The sequence below is a fragment of the Pteronotus mesoamericanus genome, unplaced genomic scaffold (assembly GCF_021234165.1).
Source record: "Pteronotus mesoamericanus isolate MK-2021 breed Mesoamerican mustached bat unplaced genomic scaffold, CSHL_Meso_final contig_1189, whole genome shotgun sequence".
Lineage (NCBI taxonomy): Eukaryota > Metazoa > Chordata > Mammalia > Chiroptera > Mormoopidae > Pteronotus > Pteronotus mesoamericanus.
This window is the reverse complement of record NW_026555038.1, coordinates 2164124-2178076: the sequence shown is the minus strand read 5'-3', so window position 1 is coordinate 2178076 and position 13953 is coordinate 2164124. Positions and strand designations below refer to the sequence as shown.

Sequence of the window (13953 nt, the reverse complement as noted above, 5' to 3'; positions counted from 1 at the left end):
TAGGTATGTAGAGGTATCTCGTGATTTTTTTAGAACTTTTATTTATTAATTATATTTTACTGATTATGCTATTATAGTTGTCCCAATTTTTCCCTTTGCCCCCTCCACCAAACAATCCCCAGTCCCTCGGGCAATCCCTTCACCAATTGTCCATGTCCATGGGTCATGTGTAGGTTCTTTGGCTGCTCCATTTCCTACACTGTATTTTACATCCCCATGGCTATTCTGTAACTACTTATTTGTACTTCTTAATCCCCTCGCCTCTTCATTCATTCCCACATACCCCTTCTATCTGGCAACCATCAAAATGCTCTCCATATTATCCATGATTCTGTCTCTATTCTTCTTGTTTGCTTAGTTAGTTTTTTAGATTAAACTTTTGATAGGTATGTATTTATTGCCATCTTATCATTTATAGTTTTGTCCTTTTTCTTAAATAAATCCCTGTAATGTTTCATATAATGGTTTGCTGATGATGAATTCCTTTAGTATTTTCTTGTCTGGGAAGCTCTTTATCTGCTCTTCAATTCTAAATATCTTTGTGGGGTAGAGCAATCTTGGCTGTGGGCACCTGCTTTTCATGACTTCGAATATTTCTTGCTAATCCCTTCTAGCCTGCAATGTTTGTTTTGAGAAATCAGCCGAAAGTCTTATGGAATTCCCCTGTAGGTAACTAACTGCTTCTCTCTTGCTTCTTTTAAGATTCTCTCCTTATCTTTAATCTTTAGGATTTTAGTTGTGGTGTGCCTTGGAGTGGGCTTCTTTGCAGCCATCTTGTTTGGGACACTCTGTGCTTCCTGGACTTGCATGTCTATTTCCTTCATCAAATGAGGAAAGTTTTCCTTTATTACTGTTTTCAAATAGATTTCTGATTTCTTGCTCTTTCTCTTCTCCATGTGGCACCCCTATGATGTGAATGTTGGACTGGTTGAAGTTGTCCCAGAGGCTGCTTACACTATCCTCCCTTTTTTGGATTCTTTTTTCTTCTTGTTGTTCTGATTGTTTGTTTGTTTGTTTTTTTGCTTCCTTATGTTCCAAATCATTGATTTGATTCTCAGCTTCATCTACTCTACTGTTGTTCCCCTGTATCTTGTTCTTTATTTCAATTGGTGTATCCTTCATTTTTGACTGGATCTGTTTTACGCTGCTGAGGTCCTCAGTAAGTTCCTTGGGCATCCTTATAACCAGTGTTTTGAACTCTGCATCTGATGGATTGCTTATCTCCATTTTGTTGAGTTCTTTTTCTGGAGTTTTGACCTGTTCTTGCATTTGGGCCATGTTTCTTCATCTCCTCATTTTGGCAGCTTTCCTGTATGTGTTTCTATGTATTAGGTAGAGGTGCTATTACTCCCTGTCTTGGTAGTGTAGCCTAATGCAATAGGTGTCTGGTAGGATCCATTGGCACAGCCTCCCTTATCACCCAAGCTGGGTACTTGAGGTGTACCCTTAGTGTGGGCTGAGTACATCCTCCTCTGGTAATTGAGCCTTGATTGCTGTTGGCAGGTCAATCGGACAGATTTATCCAGGCCAATCAGCTGCAAGGACTGGCTGTGACCACAGACCACCAACCTCTGCCTTCCATGGAGGATCAGTCATGCAGGGGCAGGCTGGTGGTGCTCCAGCATGGTCTGTAACTGTCCACTAGGTGTGCTGGCTCTGGGGTTTCCTGGGTGGTGCAGGCCTAGGTCAGCCCCCACCTTTGTTCTGCCCAGGGCTACCCTGCATGAGCTATAAAGCAATCTTAGATGGCTTCTACTAATGCAAGGCCTGGAGCCACTTAGCAAGTCTGGTGGTAGGGAGCTTACTGAGGCCGACTGTTGCTTGTTTGATAGCATTTAGGAAGTTGTGAAACGTGAGCCAAGACCGATCATTCATATGGAAAAGTCATGGTTAACAGTATGGCTGGGTCCATAAGTTAGGTGGGATGGAGTCTCAGGAGATCTCCAAGGCAGGGCAAACAGTGTTAGCCAGGTTGATGGATTCTCATATAGGGCACCTGCTTGCTGGTTCTACGGCTCTGTTGGGGGAGGTTCTGTGGCTCTGCCTGCCTTTCTGTCTGGGAGAAAGCTGTCCCTCAGCTAGTACCTTGATGCCAGACACTTCAGTTCCTCCTTGTCTCCCTATTTGCCACTGGTGCCTTTCAAGCTGATACCCCGGTCTTGGATCTCAGAAGGAGTGGGCCTGAGTAGATGAGTCCGCATGTGGCTTCTTTAAGGAGAACTGTTTGGGACTCCACAAGTTTCTTCCACTAACTCAACCCTACCAGTTTTTGCAGCCAGAAGCTGTGGGACTTTATCTTCCTGGCACTGGAACCCTGGGCTGGGGAACTTGGTGTGGGGCTGGGACTCCTCACTCCCAAGATAGCCCTCCTGAATTTTTATCCACCACACGTGAGTGAGGGACCAGTCTGTTCCGTGTCTCTGCCCCACCTACCAGTCTGGATGAATGTGGTTTCTTTAATTCCATAGTTGTGAGACTTCCATTCAACCCAACTTCTGACTGTTCTGAGTGACAGTCATTCTATACTGTAGTTGTAATTTTGATGTGGTTGTGCGAGGAGGCGAGCAGTGTTTACCTGTGCTTATCTTGACCAGAAGTCCTCTCATTGTGATTTACATTTGCATTTTCTTAGTAGATAATGATGTTGAACATTTTTTTATGTGCTTATTTGCCATCTGTATATCCTTTTTGTCTGTTTATATCTTTTGCCTATTTCCTATTTAGGTTATTCTTTATTGTTGAGTTTTGAGAGTTCTTTATATAGTCTAGGTATAAGTCCTTTTGTGGATATATGATTTGCAAATACTTCCTCCCACTTGTGTAGCTTGTGTTTTCATCATGTTTTACAGAGCAAAAGTTTTAATTTTGATTAAGCACAACTTATCTATTTTTAATTTTATGATTTGTACTTTTGATGTCAGGTCTACAAACTCTTTGCCTAATGCTAGATTCCAAGGATTTTCTACTTTCCTAAAAGGTTTATAGTTTTACAATTTGTATTTATGTCCACATGATTTAGTTTCTTTAATTTGTAATTTTAATTTTAGTTTAGTTAATTTTTATACAACATGTAGAACTTAGATGGAGGTTATTTTTTTGCTATGGATATCTAATTGCTCCAGCACCATTTGTTAAAAAAGACTCTCTCCTCCCTTGAATTGCCTTTGCACTTTTGTAAGAAAAAAATCAGTTGTACATCTTTGTGTGGGTCTACTTCTGGGTTCCCTGTTCTGTTTTCTTTTTTTTTCTGTGAGTCTATTCCTACACAAAAACCACATGGTCTCCTCGATCACTGTAGCTATATCATAAGTCTTAGAATCAGGTGCACTGATTACTCCATTTCTTCTTTCCAAAAATTGTTTATTCTACAATATTTCCTCTGCCTCTCTATATACATTTTAGAATAATTTTTTCTGTATCTACAAAAAAATCTTGCTGTGGTTTTGAGAGACATAGTGTTAAACCTGTTTGTCAATTTGGCAAGAATTGACATTTGTTAACTTGAGTCTCCCAATCTATGAACATACGTCTCTCTATTTAGACCTCTGATTTCTTTCATCAATGTTGTACAGTTTTCAGCCAACAAGTCCTTAGGTGTAAATTTAACAAATGTGTTTTTCTCTTTTCTCTTTTTTGAATGATACTAATTTTGATGTCAAATTTTTAATTTAGATGTAAATACATTTGTATTCATTTCTAATATATAGAAATACAATTGATTTTTGTATGTTTACTTTGTATCCTTTGACCTTGCTGGACTCACCAATAAATTCTAGGACTTTTTAATAGATTCCTCCGGGTTTTCTATGAAGCTCCTTTCTTTCCAGTCTTTTTCCCTGTAAATTGTATATCTTATAGAATTCTATATGTTAAAGAATAAATTCTATATCTTATAAAATTCTATATTCTGCAATCATGAAATCTGCATATAGGGGCAGTTCTATTTCTTCCTTTTTACACTCGCATGCCTTTCTTTTCCTTTTGCTCACCTGACTGCAATACTCCGAACTTTAGCACTATGCTGAATGAGGGAAGCCGTCCTTTCCTGTCCCCAGCCTTAGGGGAAACGCATTCATCTTTCACCATTAAATGAGGTATTAGCTATAGGTCTTTGTAGCTTCTCTTTATCAAGTTGAGAAAATTCCCCTCTATTCCTTTTTTGAGATTTTTTATTACAAATGCACCTTGCAATGCCCGTATGCTCAAAACGTCCTTTGCTTCTAAAGAGCCAGTACATATCTGCAATTATTTTTCTAGTTTTTAAGGTTCCTCTCCTCCACCCATAACTATTTAGAATATCTAAAATCATTTTGCTGTTAAATATATAGGCCCTTACTTCTGCTCTTGCAATTATGGAAGCATGGGGACTCCTCCCATTAAACCACTAGAAAGCCAAACAAAGCATATGAAGCACTGATTTTCAAACATTACATAACAGGTCATGACCCCAGAGAAAAGGAAAACAGCCAGTGGTCTCACTGAGTTGGGAAGACAGATTAGAATTCAGGGAGGCCAGAACAGCTAGAATTTACAGGGAAGACTACTGGAAAAAAAAGAGCTTCATAGAGAAAGAGTTCCAGATATCTGCAGAGGGAATTTTTCATGTTTTTAGCTGAGTTCTGACCTGTACATATGTAGGAAAGAACTACCCAAAGCCAGGAAAAGAACTACTGAAAGCACTAGGCTCAAAAATTCCTGGAGCTCACACATAGCTGGAAGGAGTTCACATTCCTACTAGCCAGAGCAGAAAGACCTTGTGCAGCCTTAATTAGGTAGAGTTCTGAGAAGAGTACAGCCTTACTAGGGATACAGAGTAAAGGCAGCTCTGGACCCATTCTAACAAATCTTAAAAATAGGGATTAAAGGAAACCAACTGATTTCTGGTCATTTAAGTGTATGCCAGAAAGAAGACCAATACTATTTAAAGCACTAACACAAAATCCAACATCCAACAGTGTAAAATTTGCAATACTCATCATCCAATAAAAATTTACCAGAGATACAAAAAGGGCAGGAAAATAGGACTCATAACAAAGGGAAAAAATAATTACTAGAAACACATCACGAAATGACCCAGATGATTAGATCAGCAGCCAAGACTGTTAAGAAGCTGTTATAAATATACCTCATATTTTTAAGAAGGCAGAAAACATATGGCAAAAAAAGCACATAAAGAAATGTTCATCATCATCAGTCATTGGGGAAATGCAGATTAAAGTAACAGCTGAGATACTACACACTCACTAAAAGGCTAAAGTTAGAAAGACTGACAATGCCAAGTGTTACGAGAATGTTGTAAATACGATTCTCACACATTACTGGTGGGAAGACAAAATGGCAGATCCACTTTGGAAAGCCAGTTGATTGTTTCTAATAAAGTTGAACATGTATTTACCGTAAAACCCAGAAATCTCATTCCTAGGTATATACCCTAAAGAAACACAAATATATATCCAAAGACTTGTATGCAAAAGTTCATTGCAGCTTGATTCATAACAGCTCAAAGCTGGAAGCAACCCAAATGTTAACCTAGCAAATAGAGAAACAAATTATAGTATACTTATACAACAAAATATGACTCAGCAGTTAAAAAAAAAATGACAGTGCTGATATACTCAATACATGAAACTCAAAAGCATTATGCTCAATCAAGGAAGCCAGACACAAAAGAAAGCATGTGCGGTATGACCTATTTATATAGAAAAGGTAACACTACAGGGCCAGAAAGCACTTGCCATGGGCAGAAGGAGGTAATCAGCTGCCAAGGGGGACGGAGCTTCTGAGATGATGGAAATGTTCCATGTCACGACTGTGGTGTAATTACACAACCCTACACACTGTCAACACTCATCCAGCCATATACTTAGAATCGGTGAATTTTATTATATATACTTTACACTTTAGTGATATAGCTTATTTAAAAAAATTGTAAGATCTCTTTTCTGGGCTAGCAGCTACAAAAGAAATGAGAAGAAACTGTTTACCTTCCCAGTCCTCCATGTAAGGGGCCTCCTCAGCTTCTTTCTCTGGAGTGTGTCTGTCAATGAATCTTCCCTCTTTCATGACCCTGGTTATTTCTCGGAGCTGATGCAGCAATCGTTTTTCTTGGTCAGAAGTCACAGTCTGTGCTCTGCTTAGAAATATCGGACAACCCGGCCACTTAGTGGTAAATAGTCCTTGGCAATGAACATAAATATCACCATGATTTGTTTGGATCCCAGTACAGGAAGTTCAACAGAAGCAGACAATTATTCTAGGACTTGATCCTAGAACAGCATAGCTGGTAATTAGACATGTTAGTTTAATGTTCTGGTTTTATAAATGGGAAAAATAAGGCCCAGAATAGATCGAGTGATTGCTCAAGGTCCCACAATGAGTTAATGTCAGTACTGGGGCCAGACCTCAGCAATCTCAGCTTTCCGTTCAGTGTTCTTTCCGTCTGCTTCACTGCCCTGATTCTCTGGTCTCCAAGCAATTTCATTGTTGCCTAATATTATTCCATTTACTGCAAGCCACTTTTGTCTGAAGCAAGGTCATCAAAAGCGAATGTACTGAGCCATTAGCCTCAACAAGGGAAAAACGTGCTACTAGGCCATCCCTACAATCCCCAGGCTGTATACACTTGTGCAAAAATAAAGACACATCCTGAAATTCCAGAGCTGGATCATTACAACTAATCAATCAATCATCTAGGTCACAGAAACTGGGGAAACTGAGACACTCAAAGGGAAAATTATACCTTCTTATTGCTAGTTAATTTCATCAACTTCAGCCAAAACTGAGGTCTCCTGACTCCTGAAAGCATTCGGTACAATTCTTAAAGCCCAGTGCTCAAGTTTCACAGTTTATAAAACCTGGGTTTGAGTCCCAGCTTAGCTGGGTGGCTCTGGACAAATGCTGCAACAATAAAGAGGCTAAAGGATAATGGCCTTTTTTTTGCTTTTGAGAAGGAAGCTCTGCATCACACACATAGGCAGACAAGGTCCTGCACAGAAGAATGAGAACTGCCTTATTTGTGACCAGTTTTATCTACTGGCAGGATTTAACAGAGGCTACTTATTCTTCTCTTAAAAACCCAAAGCATTCAAAATCAATACAACACTCCTGAAGGAAAAATGGTTCCACTCTGAATCAGCCTCCCCTGGAGGGGCCTAATCAGACAGGAGGAGCCTGCATTCCTTTTTACACTTAGCCTAACAAACTTTATCCTTAATGACCAATAGGGAAAAAGAAAAAAGGCCTTCTCCCTCCAACGTAAGATGGTAATTGAGGAAAATAAAGGCGCACCGTTTCTGTAGCCCTCAGTGGGAGGAAAACAAAAACACCAGAGCTCCGCTTCTTCTACAATAAATCCTGCAGAGCCGTGAGCTGAAGATGCTTGTCTGTTCTACATTCAGCTAAACTCTTACATTTATTGGGCCTCTCCCAGCTCTGCGCTTCCCATCAGTACCAGAGTCCTGACCTGCTACAACTGCTCATCTGCTCTGCATAACCCCTAGTTCTTACCATGACCCACTCTGTGGGCTGCTTCTGGGGAGCTAGGTCACTGCTACCTAAAAGAGCCTATGTGCTTAACACAAAGGGCTTGCTTGCTCTTAGGCTGCACACATTTACTTCTCTGGATTGTATCAATGTATTCTGATTTTTACTGAATGAAAAAAGTCTGGATTCTCTGTTTCTTAATTAATGAAAAATCATAACTTTAATTAAAAGAGGGATGGTGAACAGAAGCAGAAACAGACAAGAGAAGCTGTCTTGGAGAATTACAAACAAAGCATCTGCTTTCACTTCTGAACAAGTGTACCAGTATTGTCCCTATCATGCATTAGGCAATTCGCCACGGACCACCTTTTGTCTTCTGAATCTATCACAATGAGCATTTTCATAGATTCCTTATGGTCTCCACTTGGTTTACTCCTGGAAGACAGTGATAACTATACGACTGTATAGGTAGAGTGCCACAAACACTTTTAAGTGCTAATGTGTTAGATTGGTTCCCATTTCCTCACCATCCATTTTCTCCCATCTCCCTGAAACCTGGCTTTTATTCCATCATTTTACCAAAACTTGTGAAAATCATCCCTTACCATTTCACTCTCAAGTCCAAAAGCCTTTTTCTCATGTCTCATTCTTCTTGATTCCTCTGTACTGTGGACCATCCTATCCTTGAAACGTGCTCCTCCCTGTGTTCTGAGACACCTCTATTCCTCCTACTTCTTTAACCAGTCTCATCTCTGATCATGGCTCACCTTCTTCTTCCCAGTTCCTAAAACATGGCGTTCCTGAAGGCTCAATCCCAGGACTCTCATTTCTCCATCTCTCAGTCATGCCCTCAGGAAGCTAACCCAGTGTTACAGATTAAACCATCGCCTCTGCGTGGATGATGCCCGAACTCTACCTTTACTCTTGACTTCCCACGCAAAGCCAGGCTCATTATCCCAAGTATCTCCTGAGCACTTCCACTTGGAGGCCCTGCCACTACACTGAAGCTGACCTTAAATTCACCCTTCGAAACCAGGTCCAAGTTGGGGCTCAAATCGTGAGCAGCTGCGCGAGTAGGTGAGCTAGGAGAGGTTGGGGATGGCAGATTCCAAGATGCTAGAAAAATAAAAGGTCAAGCTGGGAGATATCCTCACCAGATTTTGCATGCAATTAACCCAGAGAAACCACCAAACTCTGAATCTAAAAGTTGAGCACAGAAAGAATGAAACGGTTTCTAATGCAACCTCTCACGGTTCAAACAGAACTCAGACCAGCAGAAGACTAGAGGCTCGTGCGGCGCAGTACAGATTGCCTCAAGGACTGAAGGATCTCACCTTTCCCCAAGGCCCTTACATCTTACTCCCAATGAAGTGACTTCCAAACCTGAGTCTTTTGTTCTGACCTCAGTACCCAAATTTCCTATTGTTCTTGCATATTTTATTGTACATGGATGTTGTAAAGCTGAACTCATGATTCCTATCCCAAGCCTCATCTTCTTTTTCATCTTTTGTGCTTTTATCTTAGTTGATGACTTAATTTGCCTTCCAGTTTGGGCTGTAAATTTCCAACTCCTCTTTATCTCCTTTTCCTCTCATCGCTCTTATCTAGTTAGTAGTTTTCTCCTTCAGGGAGCCAACGCCTCTTCCGCTCAGGGTGAAGCCCCTCGCCCCTCCCCTCTCCTTCAAGGGTGTCCAGGAGGTCCGTGGCCAATCACCACATGTCCTTGGCTGCAGTGACCAACTCAGTGATATGCACAGGATCCAAGTTGGGCCAAGGGTACTTTCTCCTAAAACTGGAATCTTGAACCTAGTGAAACCTCACCAGAAAACTTTCATATCAACCCCTCCTAGCAACAGTCCCTGAGAGGGTGTCCATCTGCTCCTGCTCCCTAAATCCTCAGAGCTGCTCTGCGCCCTACTCTTCCTGAAACCTGGGTCTTTAGCTATTCCTCTCACATTGCGAGCTATCTGATAGTCTTCCAACAAATTCTGCTGCCTCCTCCAAATATTTAATGCCCAGATTGGCTGCTTGCAACCAAGGAATCTTCATACAGCATGTGATTTTTTTTCCTCCATGAAGTCCCCTTCATTTGCTCCTCTTTCCCACCTTTGCTGGCTTATTTATTACCTTTTGCTAACACCCTTTCAATAACCTTCCAGTATATAAGTCACTCAACGTATCATTATAAGGGTTATTTTTCTAAAGCATAGTACATCATGACGTTTCTCCTCAAAAGTGTTGAGGCCCCCCCGCTGTAAAGACAATGAATTTCAACCTTCTCAGCCTACCATTCAGCCCTTCCAGTCTGGGCTTGGTTTACTTTTCTGCTGTTTCCTCATTACTTACTTCTGCTCATTTACCCCATCCCTGGTCTACTCCACTCCAGTCACTTAGGACTCCATGCTGTTCCAAAAACATGCCTTGACTCACCTTGTTCACTGCTTGTGCTGCCTTCTCAGAAACATTCTTCCCCCAAACTCTGCCTTTCACTCTGCAAGACTTATTCAAACTCCCCCTATTCCACAAGACCTTCCATGGTAGGCAGAATAATCCCCCTGTCCCACAAAGATGTCCACATCTTAATCCCTGGAACCTGTAACTATGTTACCACATAGGTAAGAAGACTTAAGGTTTGCAGATGGAATTAAGGTTGGTACCCAGATGAACCTGAACTAGAGAGATTATCCTGGATTACCTTGGAGGGTACAATGTAATTACAAGAGTCCTTACAAGTCGAAGAGAGAAACAAAAGAGGTCAATGATTTGAGAAGGTCTTAACCCACGTTCGCTGGCTTTGGATACGGGGGAAAGGGTCGATGAGGCAAGAAATGTGGGGAGCTTCTAAAATCTGAAGAAGGCAAGGAAACAGTCTCCCCAAAGCCTTCAAAAGGGCATACAATCTGGCCTACCCCTTGATTTTAGCCCAGTGTAGGACTTCTAACATATAGAGCTGTAAGATAATAAAAGTGTGTTGTTTTAAGCCATTAAGTTTGTGGTAAACTGTTACAGCAGCCATTGAAAACTAACAACACGTTCCTGGAGCACACTTTATCTCAGAGATGCAGGTTCCTTATAGAGAAATAATGCTTTCGCTGACAACCATATAAGGTTGCAAAGAACAAATCAAAATAGGTACCAAAGAAGATATTCTTATTTTTTCTGAAAAAGCCTGCTTTGACGCGCTTTCTTTAGATCTACCTCAATCATTCTTTCAACATGTACCAACAAGGTAAGTGCGCCAGTAAGGAATATAAACCTGAACAATGAAGAATCTGTCCTCAAGAAAGTCGTGGGGCATCAGGGAAAACAGACAAGATAACACACGATCAGAGGGTAACATGATACTTACAATATCCAGCAAACCTAGGTGGCATGGGAGTACACAGTATGAACAACTAACCAAGTTTTGAGTCCCGGAAAGGACTCTCAGAGAAAATGATGTCTAAGTTGAGACCTATGAGATAAGCAAGAGTTAAAATAAGCATATATAAGATGGGGTGGGGGGGTTACACCCGAGCAAATGGAAAAAGTATATGCAAAGTCCTGGAACAAGTAGTCAGGGTGGCTGGACCACCGAGAGAGTGATGGAGAAAGGTCAAGCAAAAGACGCATGCAGGGCCACACCACCCAGGACCCCGTAACACAGAAGACACAAGCCGTCTGCCTGAAAAGCAGAAAGTGAACTGAAGGGAGGCAAAATTAGAGGGGAAATAACCATGATAGTTCTGACCTATGTCAAAAATAAAGGTATTCATTTATTTACTCATTCTTTCTTCTATTTCAACAAATACTTCTTTTAGAGCCTACTATGGGCCTGTCCTAGGCTCTGGGAATAAGGATAATCCCCACCCTAATGGAGCTTAGAGTCTTTTGCAGGGTGACAGACTTATTAATTAGGAAGAAATGACAAGACATGATGATCAATGAGATATGGGAAGTGAAGGAAAAGGTGAATCAAGGATGACATCTAACTTCTGCTAAGCAGATGGTGGCGCCATCTACTGAGACAGGGAATAGTAAAGTTAAATTCGTCTGGGGGGGGTGACGAGTTCCATCTTGGACAGTCATTCACCGAAGAGACATCATTTGCTGGGGATAAGGGCAGATATCTTTGACAGCTGCCTTTATCCTCAGTAGGACTCTGAATCAGGAAATGAAGAATCTCAATAGGGAATGGCCATGATTTACTCTTTGACCACAATACATATACAAAGGCTTGTATCAATAGTGAATTACCTATTCTTTTCCAACAGCATTTACTTAATACCTACTATGGGAACGCAGTGAACAAAACTGACTAATCCTGTTCTCAAAGAGTTTATTGCAGCAACGCATGGCAGAAATCTACAGTCCCACACACATACTCAACATGCCTGCCAGGGCTGCCTGCCGCCGGGGGCTGCGCCCCCACTTCTCCCCTCTGGCCATGCCATGCTTCCAGGGGGCGAATAACTACAGCTGGACTCGCTGCTCTCAAAAGGAAATTTAGCTAATCCTAGGGACATAAGTGAGGGCACCTCAGCTCTGGTCCTCAGATCTTCTTCGTTTCTGTGTCCTTAGGTTGGACATTGTGCCTAATGTCAGACAGAACAGGGCATGACGCAAGCCTTCAAGAGGCTTCGCTATTCAAACATGTACACAGACAGATGTTATCAAGTGAAAGCCGTCCAAAAGTTTTGTTAGATAATATTAAAAACCTTTCCTATATTTTGATTCTTACATAAGCATTAAGATGGCAGTTTCAGAAACTGCATTATTTCTGAAATTTTAAACAAAATCTTGCTGATATGGACTGAATATTATATATATAAAAGTACGTAGAAGGCTGTAAATGAACACATCTTCTTTGTCTTAATTTCTCTCCTTGACCCCAAAATCCTGGAGATGTGATAAAATCTTGACCTGACAGAAAAAAAATACTGGGGTATTCTGGGCTAATAATCACAGAAGCACAGACTCGCAGAAGAACAAATGCCTCAGAAAATGAGATGAAGGGATGTAAGTATAAAAAGGAAACAATGCCAAGCCTGGGGCTACCTGGCCCTTGCAGTTTTCAGGGCTGAATTTCCATACAGCCTCCTCGGCCTCCTCGTAAGGATAAAAGGTGTTGGATTAAGGAGCGCCACGGAGAAAGTCACATCTTCATGGGCTGGAAAATGAGAGATTTGAAAAGAGAGCCACAAGCTATGCTCTCTTCTGGGGCAAAGGAACTGCTCCCCAGTTCCTGAGCGGCACCATGGAAACCGTTTTACACCCATCCCTCTGCAGCAGGCTGGAAGGAGCCCGCACTGCAGCGTCTTAGGAATAAATGTTCTGGGCTAGGACCTGTGGCCCCAGAATCAATGAAGTAGCGCCACTGCAGCTGCAGACTGGGGTCAAGTCCTGTGCCTTTGCACATAAAACACAGCACAGTAATCTTAGCACAAAGAGGAAGACAGCAGTCAGGGTTTGCGGTACTGTGTCCCGGCTGGGGCAATGGACAGGTGGTGGGCATGGGGGGACGGGGGTTCTTTGACTTGAGCTAAAGGAGTCTGAGTAGGAGTAATAGTGTGAATATACCTTCATGTGGTTTCTTATCCCAAGGCCTAGGGGTTGGGTCTCCCAGGAGGGGGGCCAAGCCCACAGGTGTTCTTCTACGGCTTTCATGACCATTAGGTGTAGCCTGGGCCTTCAAATAGACAAGGGCCAAGGTAAAGATATTTTTTAAGGCATGAAGGTCAATAAAAGCCTGGCAGTTGCCCACCTAGACTTGAGTGGGACAGGGTCAGGACAGAAAAGGTGAGAAAAGTAGTTGCACAAATTGGTTTAGTCACATTCATACAAATTCTCATACATTAGACAATATATAAAAAAGCATTTAGCTCAGAGCTTGGTCCTTAGTAACTGCTCAATAAATATCAAATATTTTTATACACTCAGCATATACTCATGTACAGATATGGGCACATTATCTATACCACTTGGGGGAACATTCCAGATAGTCACTCTGCGTTCTGAACTAAAAGAAGGTCAAGGCTCCTGGGCCCATACAGGCAAGGTTCGTCCTCATAAATGTTCTTTCAGCAGCACTGTAGACATTGCAGGGAAAAGCCAAGATAAAAGACTACAATCTGAGAACGTTCGTTCTTCTCCTATCTGGCCAAAGAGGGGCAAGGCTGGGGCCAGGGCGCAGGGTGAGGGCCAGGGGCTCTAGTGCGATTGAGGATGGCAAACAAAAGAGGCTTAGGCAAGGCAGATGCATTCTGGGGCAAAAAGGACTCCCTAGTGAGCCCACAGAGCTACAGAGAGGAACCTGACAACGCATTCCCTTGTTCGGGGTTTTGCCCCTCATCCCTATCCTTCCTCAATTCTTGTCAGAAGGCCTCACTCAAATAGAATCTCTCTCTGTTCTCAATCTCACATTCTGGTTTTCCCTTCCTGGCCTTCCATATTCATGTTTCCCAAGTTGTGCCCACTTCCATCAACCTCCCA

At 41.9% G+C, this 13953-nt stretch overlaps 1 protein-coding gene across 4 annotated transcripts in view; it reads right to left on the bottom strand.

The window, feature by feature from the left end:
• The window catches only part of RIC3 (RIC3 acetylcholine receptor chaperone), a 51968-nt gene that overhangs the window by 8336 nt on the left and 29679 nt on the right, over positions 1 to 13953 (bottom strand). For 2 of the 4 annotated variants that reach the window (XM_054583085.1, XM_054583102.1), the window contains exon 5: positions 5985 to 6133. In XM_054583085.1, the coding sequence (XP_054439060.1) occupies positions 5985 to 6133 (149 nt within the window). The remainder of the gene's footprint in view (positions 1 to 5984; positions 6134 to 13953) is intronic. The other 2 variants (XM_054583093.1, XM_054583111.1) reach the window with 1 other exon arrangement.